A 17,517-nucleotide genomic window follows, 5' to 3' on the forward strand; every position below is an offset into this window, starting at 1 on the left:
CCCCCATAGAAGCTGACTCAAAGGGGTAACAACTCTATTTTCCTATGGGCATTGAGTTAGATGTGGTGGCTGGCCTTGGCCACTCTCTTAGTAGTTCTAACAGCTACATACACCCTTTGAGAGCTGAGCACACCACTCCACTCACTTGCACACTTGATTTCATCATCTTGAGTGAGATAGGAGAGCCTCTAGTGCATTGCGTAGTGTTCTAGCATCTTGTGGCACTAGTTGGGTGATTTGGGCTGGTGGAGATCATTATTACTCTTGGTGTTTGCAGACACCTAGACAACCCAGTGATTGGTGGATCATCAAGCATAGAAAAGTGATTGTCTCTGGCTCTGATCATTGTGATCGTGAGGGGTTCTTGTGCCTTCCACGACGGATCACCAAAGGCAACTCTAGTGGATTACACGTGGCTTGTGGATCCTCATCTTATGTTGGTTGTGTAGCACCCGGTTGTGGGTTAGGCGTGTGATGCCTATTAGCGTGTGAACCTCCAAGTGAGTGAATCACCATAACAGAGACTAGCTTGCCGGCAAGCAAGTGAACCTCGAAGGAAAAATTGATTGTGTCATCATTGTCTTCTTGGTATTCTTGGTATTCATTGATTGATCACTTGCGATGGTGGTATATCACCTCTACCACTCTCTTGCTTTACTTTGTGTATTTACTTATGTAGAGCTTGTGGTAGTTGTAGCTAGTTAGTGTAGCTAGTGTAGCTTGTTCCCTTAGGCGCAATTTAGTTGTAGTTCTCATGCTAGCTTGTTCCCCTAGGTGTAATTTAGTGACTTAGCCCTTGTGTGACATACTAGAGATCATGGAGATTAGAATTGGGTAGGTGGCTTGCAACACAAGTGTAGTGATAGTCCAGAGAGGGTAAAAATCCTCGGACGCCGGTCTGACGCCTCCGTCGGACCCCAGGGGGAGTCCGACGCTGCCACATGTCACGTCCTCACATGCCTCACCAAACACCATGTGATGAATAGTGTGCTCGACCTGTCGGACGCCGCCTTTCAACAGGGTGCGACACTGAGGGTCTGACGCCTGTCAAACTACACTGAGAGGTTCCAGAGCCATCGAACCGAGTTTGACCCCTAGCCGTCGAACCTAGGTAGGTCCGATAGTCTCCCATGAACGCTCACAGGCAACACGTCAGCACCCCACCTAGGGTTAGCCGTCGGACCCGAGGAATAGCCGGTCCGACGCTCCGCAAAGCAGGGTACGACGCCCCTAGCTTCACCCTTTTCATGCGTGAACACTTCACCCTTGCTCAAATGTGCCAACGACCAAGTGTGTCACCTTCTGCACGTGTGTTAGCATATTTTCACAAACATTTTCAAGGGTGTTAGCACTCACTAGAATCTAAATGCATATACAATGAGTTAGAACATCTAGTGGCACTTTGATAACTGCATTTCGATATGAGTTTCACTCCTCTTAATAGTACGGCTATCTATCCTAAATGTGATCACACCCACTTGGTGTCTTGATCACCAAAACATAAAAGCTCCTATGGATATCACCTTTGCATTTAGCTTTTTGTTTTTTCTCTTTCTTCTTTTCCAAGCCCGAGCACTTGATCACCATGGCCATCACTACCTTCATGATCATCACCATTTGCTCCACCACTTGGAATGTGCTACCCTATCTCATGATCACTTAGAGCAAAAGGGTTAGTACCTAGGGGTTCATCAATTCACCAAAACTAAACTAGAGCTTTCAATCTCCAACATCCATGATTTCTCAACTCCTTTGGTTAGCCTCAACGCTAACTCAGAGATGTCACCATGTGCCACCCTAAATCCTCCTCTTATGTTTTGAGGTCCAAACCTAAAACCATTTGGCCTCACTTTTGAGGCAAAAACCGCCAAATCCTCTAAGATGTATAGTCGCTACACAAAGCCTCCAATGTCTACACATGTTCTCCATGTCCTTGACCTAGTGGTTGACCAAATCCTTGAGATGCCTCGCATTGACGTGGTCTAAACTCCTTGCATTGGCTCCAATCAACGTTGTCGTCATTACCGTCTTGCATGTGCTCTTGCTAGTCCTCATAGCATGTGCTAGCTATCTTGGTTCGTTCTTCATAGGGATCGATGATGCGGATATATATCTAGATATCCAGAAGATCCGATATCCGTATCCATTTTAGTATAAATATGGATATCCATATTTGTATTTGATTTAAACATGGATGTTTAATGGATGTACTCTGTATTCGTTTATGAAGATTATTCTCTATCCAATTCCACATCTGTATCCGACAAAAATATGAATTATTTATCCAATATTATCCATATCCGCTAAGTACAAATTATTTTGAAATCGTCTAAATCTTACCATTATGACTAATTAACTATGTAAATGAAAATAAATTTAATATAACAGATGATATGTATTATTATTTAAAAATTATCTATGGCTAATGTAATTTTAATATTACTGACCATACATAAATCTTAAGTTTAGTTAATTTTGATGTGGCTAATCATATTAGTTAGTATTTTGTCTTATTTATATAATTTAAGTTTTATTTTATTTATTTAAATTCAGTAATTAATATATATTATTTATAATTTTCTTATATTTATATATTTAACTATTAAAACATTGATTAAAGTATTTTAGTATTGGTAGTGGTCTTTATCCATGGTGTTATATAGCTATATTTTAAATCCCTTCATCCATAATGATTTAGCAAATAGATTAGCAAATAGATACATCTTATCTTCAAAATCAAGTAGATATCTGAATTTGAATTTGAGATATCCATTTTGCATCAGTATCCGACAATATCCGTATTTGTATTCGAATTCGAATAAAAATGTGGTAAATAGTGGTATCCAAATTCGTATCCATCCGGATCCGATCCGAATCCATCCTTTTAGTTCTCCGGCCTCTCGGTCCCTCTGTTCTAAGTCTCTATGTGCATATATCCACTCTGTGTTCTCACGTCGTCACATTCCAAGAGCTCTGTTTAGACAAAGACACCATATTCAATTATCATTCGTCAACTATTATCTATTAGAATCATCATTTTCATTGGATTATTTTAGAACTTTGTCTTTGATGCAATTTTTTTAAATTAAAATTTATCTAAAATCAAATTCGTTATCTACATGACACATCTAAAGTTCCCTCTGGTGTGCTCTTTCTGCCAGTTCGCATATACCGGCCTGGTTCTTCGAATAAAACATGCACATGTTTGGGTTATTTTTTGTGTCAGCTTTAGTATATTTGTGTGGCATCTGGTCAACTTACATACTAGAATCATGTGCAGGCATTTGACTTTTAGGACCCAGGGCGGCACCGGGCACGGGCGCCGACCCAAGCGCACTCGTCGCCAGCTCTCCTCCTCCCTCCTCTCCCCTTGCTGTCGACTGAGTAGCTCGACGGACGCCCGTGCGGCCACGAGGACGGCGGCGGCCTTTGAAGCCACACCTCTTCTGGACTCCGTGCTCACGTCCGTTCGTGTAACTGTGGCTGCTGACGATGGTAGCATGACTACGGCGTGCGGTAGGCTAGATCCACGCCGGGAGACGGCGGATCCAGTGTCCTAGCAACTGGATCTATGAAGTGCGGAGCGTTGCTAGGCTCTCCGGCGATAGTGGTGGCCTAGGGCTATTGCGGTAGTGTTGGGGGCGGCGTTACTTCGGCAGTGGTTCAAAGACGGGTCATCCCCCTCCCACCCGTCCCTCTCCCCCATCTAGACCTAGCGTCGCCGTCGCTGGAGCTCACATCAATAGGTAGGGCGGTGGCGGGGCCTTGTGTTGACGGCAGTGGACGTGGTCGGGAGGGCGGCGGGTAGCAGCGAGCCATCGGCGACGGTGTCCCTTTGTGCGGCGGAGGACGGTGGTGGCCTAAGCGTTGATGGCCAGTCCTCGGCAGGGAGAACGGGCAGAAGACCTCTTCGGCGTTGGCGGCAACCCTAGGAGCGGCTGATGCCTGGGCGGCGCTGTACAGATCTCGGCGTGCAGGAGGCGGATCCCATCAACAGTGCCCGCCCTAGGAGCGGCGGAGGCCAGGGAGTCTAGGCGGAAAAGGATATCTACGGCGGCAACAATGGTGGACTCCAGTAGAGGTGATGGCCATGATCCCAATGATGGCAGCCATAGGCGCCGAAGGCCTTGGAATCCGGCAAAGCAGAAGCGGATCCTGTCGACTCACATCTGATCGACTAATTCTGACCGGAGGACAACGGATGAAGGTCGGCTAATCGGCGACACGTGGCGTTAGCTCACTTGAAGCAGATGAAAATGGCACCAGTAGAGATTTGCAGCGATGGCGCACTAGGAGTGGCTGCGACTTGACGACTTCCGCTCACCAAATCTTACCGTTTTAGGAGAGAATGTCGGGAAGCAGGGATGTGCCAAGGTCGTAGTTTTTTTCTTTGTTAGTTGTGTTTTCTCCTCTTATTTGAGGTGTAGCCTAAGTTCTCTTATATCCTTTTGACTGTGTATATCATTTCTGGATATAGAGTCTGGATTAATGAAAATCAAATATCTAAGAAGGCATTTGACACCTTTTTTTAGAATGGCATTTGATATTTGAGGTTACGTTATTATGATTTATGTGCAATTAAAACATGTGGGCCCCCCGTTCAAATCTCATTACTATAATAACACTTCAATTTTACTAGAACACCCCTGAACCCCACACCAAGGACAGACAGGCGCTGGTGCGGTGGTGCTCCATCTTCTTCCTCTGCTTTCTTCATTGTTCCCCACCTCGTCGGCTCCTCCCTGTTGTACATGCTGCAGCAACCACCGCTGCCAAAATCAGGCTCCTCCATCCATATGTGCTCGCAGTTCAGGTGTGCTCTCCTGCATCTTCCCCCTCGCCTACTCTCGGTTCCCCAATGCTACTGATCTACCTGCCGTGGTGTGATGCTATTTTTCGATTCTGCCCTCAACTGGTGGAGCGAGAAACGAAATGATGCTGGAACTGGGTTCTTCACTTCTTTGTTAATGCGTGCTTAAAGGAAATCGACTAGTGTGGGGGGATTCGAGGGTGATTCACCACCAAATACAACTGTGGCTAATTTGTTTTTAGTCTTGGAATTTTAATCTCCTATGTGCAGGAAATGTTGAATATTTCTTACAGACCATATTGTTGTAATATATTTGTGTTAGTAGCAGTCTAGGTTCTTTTCGATTTTCATGAGATGAGGCGTAATATTATATTTCTTCTTTTTAGTTATTAACTAAACTAATGACGCTTAGCTGCTTAGTCGTGAATTAGGATATACTGAAAACTCAGGTTCTTACAGAACACGACTACAATAGAATTAGAATAGGACCAGTTAGAAAGGTTTTTTATGAGAAATGGAGCAGCTGATTTAACACGATGAGATCATTTACTGAATCAGGAAAAAAATCCATGCCTTTTCTAAATGATCCATTGTCCTCCCTACAAGAAGTTCCATCATTCCATGCCCTCCCTGGAGTAAAAGACATGCTGTTGCCACAGAGATCTAATCAATCTCCAGCTTAGCCTTTCATTAACCAAAGAGTTCAGGCTTTATAGCCAAATCCTAACAACTTGTGACCACTCAAAACAATTCCACTAACTGAAATCATAAAGAATAGGATGACCGGCGTAGGTCGCGCTAGCACTCAGCCACAGCTGCGCTTCCTGCGCTGGTATACCTAGTCCACCATAACACCTACCCTTTAACGGTATGAGCGTGTGTTTGTTGCATAATTCTGAAGTATAAATTGGTGAAGTGTAAGCAATTTTTAAGCACACATTGCACCATATACAAGCATTTGAGCATTTGTTCAATATCAAATGTTTGTGTGGTCCAACAAGAAATATTCAATAATCAGGTCAGCACTGGCGCACAGCTTAGAATATGTACCTTTGACTTCAATTTTCTACTTATTTATTAAGTCCTTCCTTTTGCTATAATGTTGTTCTAGATATCCTAACATTCCTATGTTACTGTGTCAATTATGTTGCAACAATCTCAAGGTCTAGCTCAATTCCTATTTTTTTCTAATCTAGGTGGCATACACTTTCATTTAACCAATTCGTCCTATTTCGTCATCAGTCCGCCAAGTGTATAGTGGTTATCCTGTCACATCATTGCTGTCAAAGTGTTGTAGTCTTGAGGAAAGAAGATGGGTGTCACTAAGACTGCATTGCTTTTTTAGATAAAGGAAATAACATCCTGCTTCATCCTCTTACTATAGGAATCAGACAAAGCTTATTACAAGGTTTACCATACAAAAGAACACAAAGTTCTCAAACATCTTTAATTAAGACCAAGCCTAAAAGTAAAGGGTCATCCATGGAAAGCAAAGAAGGCCATCGTTGCAGACTCCAACTTGCCACATGCATGTATGATGCCATCTTTTTCCTTGTTACTCTGCTGCAATGGGCATAATTGCGTAACCAACGCGTTCCACTGAACAGAACCAGCAAATATGTTTTAGGTTGAGAGTTACCAAAGACCATGTCATTCCTTGTTAGCATATTGACCAACAAAAAGCCACAACACCGGTCAGTAATAGTGAATTGTACTTATTGCCATTGATAGATAAGCCTAGTGCTAAAGCACTTGTATCTTACTTTTCCTGCACTTTTACTTTCCTTGGCTTCCAAGCCTAGTGCTACGAATATGCTCAGCATCCACTTTAGTGGTTAGAATATGCTGTAGCAAGTGGGAGTCTCCTTTGCCTATAAAGGACAAGGGAGTGTCATTGTAAAAAACAAGCCATTGCATTTCCTTCCAATCCAAGCGGCCAAGGGCCAAGCTGCCCTCTGGTAGTTCCTAAATCTGAATCTGAGATCTATTTGGGCCAACAGCCTCCGTGTTTATGCCAACCTTTGAATAAATTTTCCACACTCAAAGGAGGCACTAAACCAAACACAATATGTAAAGCATGCCATAGAAATCTAGGATGGTAACATTCAAAGAAGAGGTGATGGATGGATTCAGTATTACTACAGAAGCAACATAATTTACTACCATTCCATTTCCTTCTAGCTAAATTATGTTTAGTAAGGATGGCCCTCTTCTTCAAGAACCATAAGAAGACCTTAATTTTCAAAGGTAATTTTGTTCCCCAAATTTCTTATGTGACCTTAATACCATTACTGACTAGGACCCGATATAGAGACTTCACAGTGAAGGTACCATTTTTGTTCAAAGGCCATAAAATTGAATCACTACCAGCTTGTAATCTAACATTCGCAATGCGTGCAACCAGATTATGCCATTCCTGTAATTGGTTTAAGACTGCATTGCTATCATGTTGAAGTTACATTATCCTATTATCTCCCAATATCACTCTTGCTACCCATCAAATTATCCTGTAATGATGGCTGATGCAATTAAACATACTTGGGTGCATAAAGTATGAAAGGCTTCTGGTGAACATCTGCAGAAATGCTATCAGTGCAGCTTTGCTGACTTTGGCTATTGCCTATCAGTGTAGCAGTGCCTTTAAAGTTGTTAGATTTTGGTTCCCTTGATTATGAAGACCGGCCACTAGATCTGGTTTTGGAATCATCATAGTACATTTCAATAGGACAACAGTTGTATTTGATTTACAACTCCAGTGACTGCTGTTGATGCATAATTGTTTCCTCTAAACAATTGCAATGGCTTTCATAGTTACTTAATTCTATATCTGATTATCCTGAAGCATGTTAATCTCGATCGATCTGTCTTCTCTTCCTTAATATTTTGTTTTAAATGCAAGCATCTGCATTTTCACTTAGAAAATAACATAAATGTATTTGTGCTACATGCAGTGCATTGGGGATACATAAGCACATGGTCTGTTAAACATGAACTTAACAGTGGAGGGATTGGTACAGCTATGGAGTAAGTGGGAAATCCAAGTAGTGGTACTGCTCAGCTTCACCATGCAAATCTTCCTATTCTTTGGTGGCGGTATTAGACGGTACAACACAAACACCCTTCTTAGGGTTTCCATCTGGTTAGCCTATGTAGGGGCAGACATGGTTGCAGTCTATGCCCTTGGACTCATATCCAAGAATGATCAGAATGCCACAACATTAGTTGTATTCCATGGAACTAATAATCCAAATTATTTTGACTTAAATCACAACCAGCTAGCTTTCTTCTGGGCGCCATTCCTTCTCATCCATCTTGGTGGGCAAGACACCCTGACTGCTTTCTCTATGGAGGACAACAACTTGTGGCTGAGGCACCTGATGAACCTGTCCATTCAAGTCTTGTTGGCCTTATATGCCTTTTGGAAGTCGACAGGTCGGCACAACTTGAAGATTTTTGCTCCAGCCATACTTGCTTTTCTTGCTGGAATCATGAGGTATGGGGAGAGGACATGGGCTCTTAAGTGCAGCAGCCGAAATGGCCTTAGGGAAACAACGTGGCAATTGCAGAAACTGGATGTTGAAGCTGATAAGGGCAGCTATGTGAGCACAATCTTGTATGTCTTGAGCTCAATGCCAGGAGTCCGAGATCTCTTCTCTGGACGCACCGTCTCCCAGATGAAAGTGCGTGAGGTATTCAAGTTCCAAGCAAACAACAGACCCCTGGATCAAGTGCTAAAACTTGCCATGATGTACGATGATCTGTACACCAAGGCCATGGTGCTTCGTACAAGGACTGGAGTCATACTCCGGTGCATCAGCCAGGTTTTGATGACATCTGCCTTTTTGATATTCGTAGTTGCAAACAGCAGACAATATTACAGTAGAGCTGATGTTGCAATCACCTATGTGTTATTCATTGGCTTCTTTACTATTGAAGTTTGTGCATTCATTTTGATGGTCATGTCACCATGGACCTGGGCATTCTTCAAATCCCGAAAGTGTAAAATGCTTGCCCATGTTACCTGGCTTCTTCTCTCCAGTAGTATTGGTTGGCCGGAGAAGAGGATATTGTGGTCAAAATCAACGGGGCAGTACAACTTCCTGAACTCCTGTATGGGCCATCATCGATCAAGTACATCATCCAAACTACTCATCTACATCAGGAAGGCGTTAAGTGCTGTTGAAAGCAAGTATTTAGTCAGAAAGCTCCGCCACACCAAGCATGTCAAAGTAAACAAGGACATCATGGAGGACGTTGTCACATGGGTTGGACGTGTTGCTCGCGAGGAATTTACAAGAATAACTGAACAGCAACACTGGGTACATCTTCGTCCAATTATCAAGGCTACACTGAACTCTAGTGCTAACTCTTTTGGTGACAACATCATCCTTTTGCATACATATACAGAGCTGCACCTACGGAAACGCCCCAACGACGACGAGGTCATCGGCATGAATGAGACAATATCAAGTACCAATACTATCATGGACACATGCACCAAGATATCAAATTACATGGTGTACCTCTTAGTTGTGCAGCCTTCAATGTTGCCACTCAGTGGCAGTGCAGAGGATACACTGGCGAAATTCTATGAGAAGATGACCAAGAATAGTTACAGCAACGAGCAGGATGTTCTGGACACTGCTTATCAGCTATTGGAGAATGTGCTGGAGTTTGGCGACGAGGAATGCCTGAAAGAACAGGAGGAACCGGGGCCATGGCGTGAGACGCTGATGGAGATCAGAGATATGTGGATGAGGCTACTTATTTATGCGGCCGGGAAGTGCCTAGGGGATCTGCACGCCCAACAGCTAGGACGAGGAGGGGAGCTTCTCACCTTCGTATGGTTACTCATGGCGCATAGTGGAATTGGAGATGTCGATCGTCAGGTTGACCTAATAAGTAATAATGATGTTTTGTCAGGCCAGTTTTGTGCGTTCCATTTTCCTAGTAAAGCTGAACAATCTAGTGCATAAATAGCTCATGGAATGGAATGTGGCGCCACTCAACAAGAATGGAAGGTGGCTTCTGAAGTGAAAACCTGTGCTTGTAATAACATAGACGATCGTAATATAAGTGATGATAAAAGTACTTGCTGTTAGAATCCGATACCCCTAGTTATGTGTAGCAACCCTCAAATATTTGACGGGATATTGTGAGTATGACACAAGCGTGTGCCGTATTAAGAACGACGTAGACGAATTTCGTAGAAGACGATGAGCATGTTAAAGTAACCATGACAAGTGATTAAAATTTAGCGAAGCCAATCATAAATTCTATAAGCACACCTCCAAAAAAGTATAAGTGACTCTCATAATTCTACTTGACCCTTTAGGACCCATTGTTTCTTGCCCTATACAAGAATCTAATGTAGTATAATTGTCTAGCGTAATCCTTTAAAGCGATCCTAATTACTTTTAAGTCTTGGATGAGACACTGTGTTGGTTTGGTTGATGTCTATGCCTTCACCCCCTGTTTATATATTCCCCCCAAGGCCCTCACATATGCAAGTAGGAGTTCTACACCCAAGTGCTAATACAATTAAAAGTCTTAATAGCACAACTTTCTTAAGTTCTAGTCCAAATAGGATTTGAATCAGTGTACAACACTTCCATTGTTTTGAAAAATCTTAGTCGGTCCTCTAAAACGCTATGGGTCTGATTGGTTGCTTGCAGTAACTTGCATAGCATACATATCATATGCAGCACACTGTTATCCTGTATTAGCCTATGCAGTTTGATGTTGTTTGGTTCAATAGGTTAGGGAGTTGTATAGTATTATGCGCTTGATTGGTTGGTATGCGCAACCGTTAGTCTGCACAGGGGAGTGCAAATGTGGGTGTTTGGTTAGCTGCGTTAGCTCTGTTGTGGTAATCTTTACCGCCTTCCCATCAGCTATCTCCTGTGTACGAATTGAAGTTGGCGGTACTGTTGTCACCTCTTTTTCTCACCCTTTGCGTGTCAGACAACTAGAGTTGGCGCGAACAACCGGAGTGGCAGGCTATGTTTTGGGCGGGAATTGACCCAATGGCCAATGCTGGCATGTGAAATCCATACACTATTTAAAAGGAAACAGGAATCCGATTTCACATGGCTGCTGAAATTTTAAAACAATTTGACATGGTAGTTATCACATAATCCATACCCATATAACTTGACAAGTTAACTTCACATCACAGTACCATAATCCATATCTAAAAAGAGGCGACAATAGTACATTCTGAAATCCATATCTAGAACACACTTCCCGACAGATGACATGCTTCCCATCAACTATCAATATTCAGAACACACATCACAAGTTAACTTGACATTTAGAATATTCAGAATTCATATCCAGTTAACTTATTCATAACACATCCAGAACACATTCCAATCAACACAGCATCCATGATATCACAATTATTACGTGATTTGTGAGCCCATTTCAAAATATCAAGTCTACAGAAATTATGATTATTGCCTCAAAGGCTAAGAGCTATAAATACTTGTTATTTGACAATTAGTGTCCAATCATAGTCTAATTAGACTTAAAAGATTCATCTCGTGAATTTCGTCTAAACTGTGTAATTAGTTTTATTTTTTATTTATATTTAATGCTTCATGCATGCGTCCAAAGATTCGATGTGACGGGGAATCTTGAAAAATTTTGCAAAATGAAGTGGAACTAAACGGTACCTTGTTTTCTTCTTTTGGTTTGCTGTCCGGTGATGGTTCTTCCTTTGGATCTTCACCCCTCTCATAGGCTCCAACATCAATATGTTCTACTCCGATGCTAGACCGGCTGGTCAAGCACTCCGGGTAGCACCCTCACGGCCTAGGTTCGATCCCCCACGGAAGCGAATTTGCAGTGCCGGAGGTTAAAAAAAAACTTGTCTGCCCGCGTTACCCAAGCACAGGTTTGTGCCACCAGCCCACTCAGAGGCTAACGGACCCTGGATGCGGTCGGGGCACGAGGTTTGGGAGTTTTTTTTTGGACTAGGTGAGGCTAACGGGCCCCTGGATGCGGTCGGGGTACGAGGTTTGGGAGTTTTTTTTGGACTAGGTGAGGAGTCATCTACCTTAATGCAAAATACTCGAGCGGACATGCTATCCCCCTGCAGTCCGAGTTTTTTTTATCTCCTGGCCTTCCCAAAGCTTCAGTTGACCCCATTGCATACTTTCCTGTAGCAACCCCACTCCCAAAGATCACTTGCATTTGGTAGTAGTTGACAACCCGCTTGTTCAGGAACTCTGCGTCTTTTGAACACATGATAGCAGAGGAGAGGAAGAGAACGAGATCTGGCACATGGCGACGCCAAGGTTACCAGGATTGGGCTCCAAGGCGACGGAAGGCAACCTGCGGCCACTGGCATGAGCTCGCGTTCGAAGAAAGAGAAGACCAATCGCAGATGTTGTATCCACCACCGAGGACGGCACAGGCAGGTTAAGGAAACCCAAGCCGCCAGCCAGGGAAGAACAAAGAAGAAGACTTGAGAAGAAACGTGTGGGAGGATAAGGCGGGGGGAGGGGTGCGAGCGGGTGACCCTATCCAATGTCCCGGTGTAGAGCGGGTGTGGCAGGTGCAGAGCGGGTGCAACGCCCCTGCAGTGCGGATGCAAGTTTGGGCTGCATAGCTACGTGCTTCCTCCGTATAGCTTTTATATGTCGTCCTACACAAATCTGTTAGTTGGGCAAAGAAAGTCGTCGCTGGCTTACATGTGTTGTTTTGGACTGCAATGCCCCTGCTGCTTCGCACGCCACGCTGCCTGTTCAAGTGCTCATTTAATCACCGCGCGCATTTAGGCCATGCAAGCCTCCAACGCGCCTTGCAAAATTGGGAACGCAGCAAAAAATAAAGCGCACACGAGGACTCGAACCTGACTACCTGAGACCTCCAGTCCCGGCTGCCTCGGGAGACGCTGCAACAACCAATCAAGGCGAATTCTTTTCGTGTCCACGATACACCCGCAGCCCTATTTAATAAGGGCAAACAGGGAAAATTTCACCCTAATTAATCACTCCTTGATATGTACAATCATGTACTAAACGACATCTAAAAGCTATACGGAGGGAGTACAACCGATCTCGAGGGGGTAACAGGCTGCAGGTCCAACATGGTTTTGAGGATAGTGCTGTCCTGCATTTATAGGGTCTGGAGAAGGAGTTATGCAAGCAACCAATCAGGCTTCCTGTTTTCACCGCCTGTGCAATGATAATAAATTTGTATGGTATATAATCTACAAATCCAAAGACTAATTAAGTATTTATGAAATATTAAGAAGCCTGAATCTTGATGAGCTTCTTTTTGAGAAAAAAAAACATATTACAACCATGTTTGTATTTTGTTGTTGTTTGTGCTATCTTAACTCTATTATGCAATCCTAACTATACTATATATTATTACATCCAAATATAGGCCCGCTCCTTGCTCGACCGCAAGTGCAGGTATCCATCCTCCTATAAAAGCTTTCGTTGCTGGTGTGCCTATGGTTATACCTTTTCTTTGGAGTTTTGTTTGGCTCTGCTCTCAAATCCACTCCAATACATGAGTTGAGATAGATTAGATCGAAAAATAAACTAACATTTACTCTAACATCTTCTAAACACTAAACTTTATGGACTGAGATTGATTTGAGTGTAACCAAACAAACCCGATCTTTGGCAGGTCTTCCCACACGTGCCAGTTCCTTCCGGCGGTGACGTGGAGAAAGCGCACAAGCTGCCCATCGTCATTGTAGCTCCATTCCTCTGGGCCGGAGCACCCTGCTGACCGGCCTGCTGGCTGCTGCTCCTTCGGACGTGCGAGCCTGGCCACTCCTGGACGATGATCCGCTGTGCTACTTGACAGAGTGCGCTGGTGACTTGATTTTCCATTGCAGGCAGAGGCAGAGCACATAACAGAGCATGTTCTAAACATATGGAGTGCAGGGTTTTTGTCTTTGATATCAGGAGACGAGAGGAGCAGCAGTAGCTACGCGTACGCGGATCTACTCTATGAACTCGTTACGGACCATCCGATCGAACCAACCCGACACAATCTAATTGGAAACATACTAACCCAATCTGTCAGTACGTCAAATTAGGCTTAGATTCAAAATTTAATGTAATACCTTTCTTTGTTTAACTCAATCTTATCCGACCCGACTTGATTGCTCCATTCGTGGATTTTCTCAAGCTACGAGTGTACCAGCGCAGACAACCTCAGTTTGCAAATCTACAGGCCGTAAAAGTAGGTGTATATGCGTGCATGAATTTATTATGACAGCTATGTGTAGGTGTATATGCGTGCATGAATTTATTATCTCCGTGTCTCACTGGAACCTTTTCATTTCATCCCTAAAGCATTGGGATTGAGAGGGATTGAAGCGCATTGAAAAGTATCCAAATGGGTACCGGGGCTGTGGAGGGCAGCTTAGGCACAGGCCTTATTCGTCCTGCAGATTGGGCGGGGATCCCCGGAGGATCTGCGTATCCAAAGGAGCCTTTATAGGGGATTTTATCGTCCCCAATCCCTTTCAACACCTATGGTTTTGAGAGAAAATGAACAGAGCCTCACGGGGCCGTCCCAAACACATTTGCACATACAGAATGGCATATCAGTGGTGCAAGGAAGAAACTTAAAAAAAGCAATGAGAGATACGATGTCAAATGGGCTGGTAGAACGTGATTTTCTTGTTTTAACACTTTTTAAAATCACGTCGCTAAACGTGGTCCCACCTTTTTTTTTTCAATCCCCTTAACTGCGTCAAATCTTATTGCGTGCCAAAATCACTCTTCCACACCATGCATTGGTACGGTAAGATGTAGCATGCTGAAGTTGTGTTTTCTCTAGTCAGTGCTACTCATCACTTCGTAACAATTTTAAACCGAACCCGTTGTAAATATACATGTCATTTTAACTTTGCATTGAGTCAAACTAAACAAATTTTTACTAAGTTTTAGAACAAAACATATATACATGTATAAGTTCAAATAAATACAGTACCAAAAATAAATATTTGATCCAAATTTATAAAACTAACTGGATGCCATAGATATTATACTTTTCTATAAATTGGATCAACACTAGAAAAAAATTATCCAACCATCCATGCATACCACAGTTGCGGCATATATATGTCGTCCTCACCTAGTTCAAATCGAAGAACTGCACTTCGAATCCATACATACACTGAGTTGAGCGTAGATGTTGCCGAGACCTAAAATCTTATAAATTTTACCTCTATTTGATTCATACAGAAAAATACATTTTTTTTTCTGAATTAACAAGATCAGTGAGTGCTTAATAAGCTAAATGCGGTGAGAGATACGATTGAAAAAGGTTGATAGGACGTGATTTTTTTTCCTTTTAAACTCTTTTTAAATCATATCTAGTGTGGCAAAAAAGAGCCGCCGCACCATATGCATCGGCATAACAAGGTTTGCCATGTTCTTTAACATATTATATATCATTTTAAGATAGATGGATATACAGGCCGTCAGGGTCCAAGCTAGCTTAAAATGCATGGTGATGTGCAATCTTCATAGCCATGTAGAAATATATCTAATTTCAACTGATGCTTTATATGGTAAAAATAGACTATTTAGTAGCAAATATTTTTTTTTCTGGTGCTAGTGCACCACTCAAACATGATGCGAAGTCACACTTGGTTATCATGTCAGTTTGAATGGTGCCCTAAAATAGAACCACCACGCTAACGGAAATGACGTGACATGTTTCCACATCAAATATATACTAGTAGACCCCTCCTACGCAGTCAAATGAGGCATACCTTATCGTGCCAATACATATGGTGGCACAACACATTGATCTTGCCATAGTGCGCCACCTAGTGCAGTCTAAGGATGAAAACAGATCAGATTTGAATGGAATCAGATTCGGATATCAGTTCAAAACAGATGTCTCAGATTTGGATTCTATTCAGATATTTACTCAACTGAACTCAAATAAATTCAACATATATTAATAAAATTTTGTTACTATGTTCATCCATAATAAAAGTGAAATAAAATCAAAGAACACTTCTGATAATCTGTAAACTAAACTACAATAAATAATATTTAATAAAATGATACGTCAAGTGAAGAAATTCAAAGAAGAATGGCAGGAAACTGGTAGCAATTTTACTTTATGGAAAAAGTCTACTTAACCCCCACCTTTCATACTTGGTCTACTTCACCCCAACTATGAAACCGTCTGTTTTACCCCCTGAACTTTCCAAAACCGTCTATTTTACCCCGGGCGGTTTTTGATAGCGGTTTTGCTACAGTACCAGCAGGTTTGCTACAGTACAAATTAGATTTCCCAATTAATCTAAGGCTACAGTGAAAAATAGATTTTCCAATTAATTACAGACAAAATTAGATTTTCCAATTAATCTAAGGCTACAGTAAAAAATTTGTACTAAACCATACAGTATTATATATTCATTGTGTAGATCTACTCATGTGGAGTCCAACAAAATTAGATTTTTTATTTTATGATTTTTCTATGATTTACTGTGTTTTTTCAAAGATTCACCGAAAATAAATAAATAAAAAAGAAAATTCAAACCCACTGGGACTGTAGCAGCACACCGTTACTGTAGCAACCCGTTGTTACTGTAGCATCAAAGCTGTCAAAAACTGCCCGGGGGGTAAAATAGACGGTTTTGAAAAGTTCAGGGAGTAAAACAGACGGTTTCATAGTTGGAGGTAAAGTAGACCAAGTATGAAAGGTGAGGGGTTAAGTAGACTTTTCCTTTACTTTATTATTGTTTTCAGAACTATAAAATTATTACACAAGTGAAGAATAAAAGTATGTGGTATATAACATAGCCCATGTTTAGTTCCACCCCAAAATCCCAAAAAGTGCTACAGTACCCATCAGATCGAATGTTTGCGGCCCGTGCATGGAGCATTAAATGTAGACGAAAAAAAACTAATTGCACAGTTTGGTGGGAAAATTGTGAGACGAACGTTTTGAGCCTAATTAGTCCATGTTTGAACACTAATTGCCAAATAAAAACGAAAAGTGCTACAGTAACCTAAAATTCCAACTTTCTGAAACTAAACACGACCATAGGCAAGGATAGCTCATTAAAAATAATATAGTTATTAATAAATATTTAATAATTAATATATATTATTTAACCGGTCATTATTTATAAATATTTATCAGATGGTTATCAAGAAATTATAAATTATATAAAATAATTTAAATCAATAAATAAGTAAAATAAAGTATTATCTGATTTAATCAACAAATATATTAGGTTTGAACTAAATTAGAAAAATACTAAAACTAATTTAATCTTTATGTATCATTAATGATATTAAACTAATATTAAAAGTTGTTTATAGATATCTTACAGACAGTTTCAATGCATTATTAGTGATATTAAAATTCAATGCATTATTAGTGATATTAAAATTAAATAATTAGTCACTAGCTATGGAGATTAAACTTTTAAATAGATTCACTATACATTGTTCATCGTGGATACGGATAAATATCATATATTTAATATTTTTGTCGAATGCCAATTTAGATTTGCATGAACAAAAAAACTGAAAGACAAATTCAGACACATCTATTTAGTATTCGCATTAGAAATAGGTATCAATACGGATACGGGATATCCATATTACAAATTTTAGCGAATATGAATGTCGGATAATTCGGATATCCATTTTCATTTTTCATCCCTAATATAGTCAAAAGTGTTAGAAATGAAAATAGAACAG

The 17,517-nt window shown here is 41.5% G+C and overlaps 1 protein-coding gene across 2 annotated transcripts; it reads left to right on the forward strand.

Annotated features, from left to right (window-relative positions):
* The first annotated feature begins 4,671 nt into the window (after window positions 1-4,671).
* On the forward strand, window positions 4,672-9,902 carry LOC136491254 (uncharacterized). Of its 2 annotated transcripts, XM_066487518.1 has the most exons (3): window positions 4,672-4,813; window positions 7,762-7,913; window positions 8,086-9,902. In XM_066487518.1, exon 3 carries the CDS (start codon window positions 8,155-8,157, stop codon window positions 9,784-9,786), a length of 1,632 nt encoding a protein of 543 aa, XP_066343615.1. In that variant the 5' UTR covers window positions 4,672-4,813; window positions 7,762-7,913; window positions 8,086-8,154; the 3' UTR covers window positions 9,787-9,902. The 2 variants fall into 2 exon arrangements, with proteins under 2 accessions (XP_066343615.1, XP_066343611.1); XM_066487514.1 differs by having other exon boundaries at window positions 7,762-9,902.
* The last annotated feature ends 7,615 nt before the right edge of the window (window positions 9,903-17,517 follow it).

Source organism: Miscanthus floridulus, chromosome 1, assembly GCF_019320115.1.
Source record: "Miscanthus floridulus cultivar M001 chromosome 1, ASM1932011v1, whole genome shotgun sequence".
NCBI lineage: Eukaryota > Viridiplantae > Streptophyta > Magnoliopsida > Poales > Poaceae > Miscanthus > Miscanthus floridulus.

Coding starts and splice junctions, on each gene's coding strand:
- LOC136491254 (XM_066487514.1), top strand. CDS start 7,798: ATGAACTTAACAGTGGAGGGATTGGTACAGCTATGGAGTAAGTGGGAA.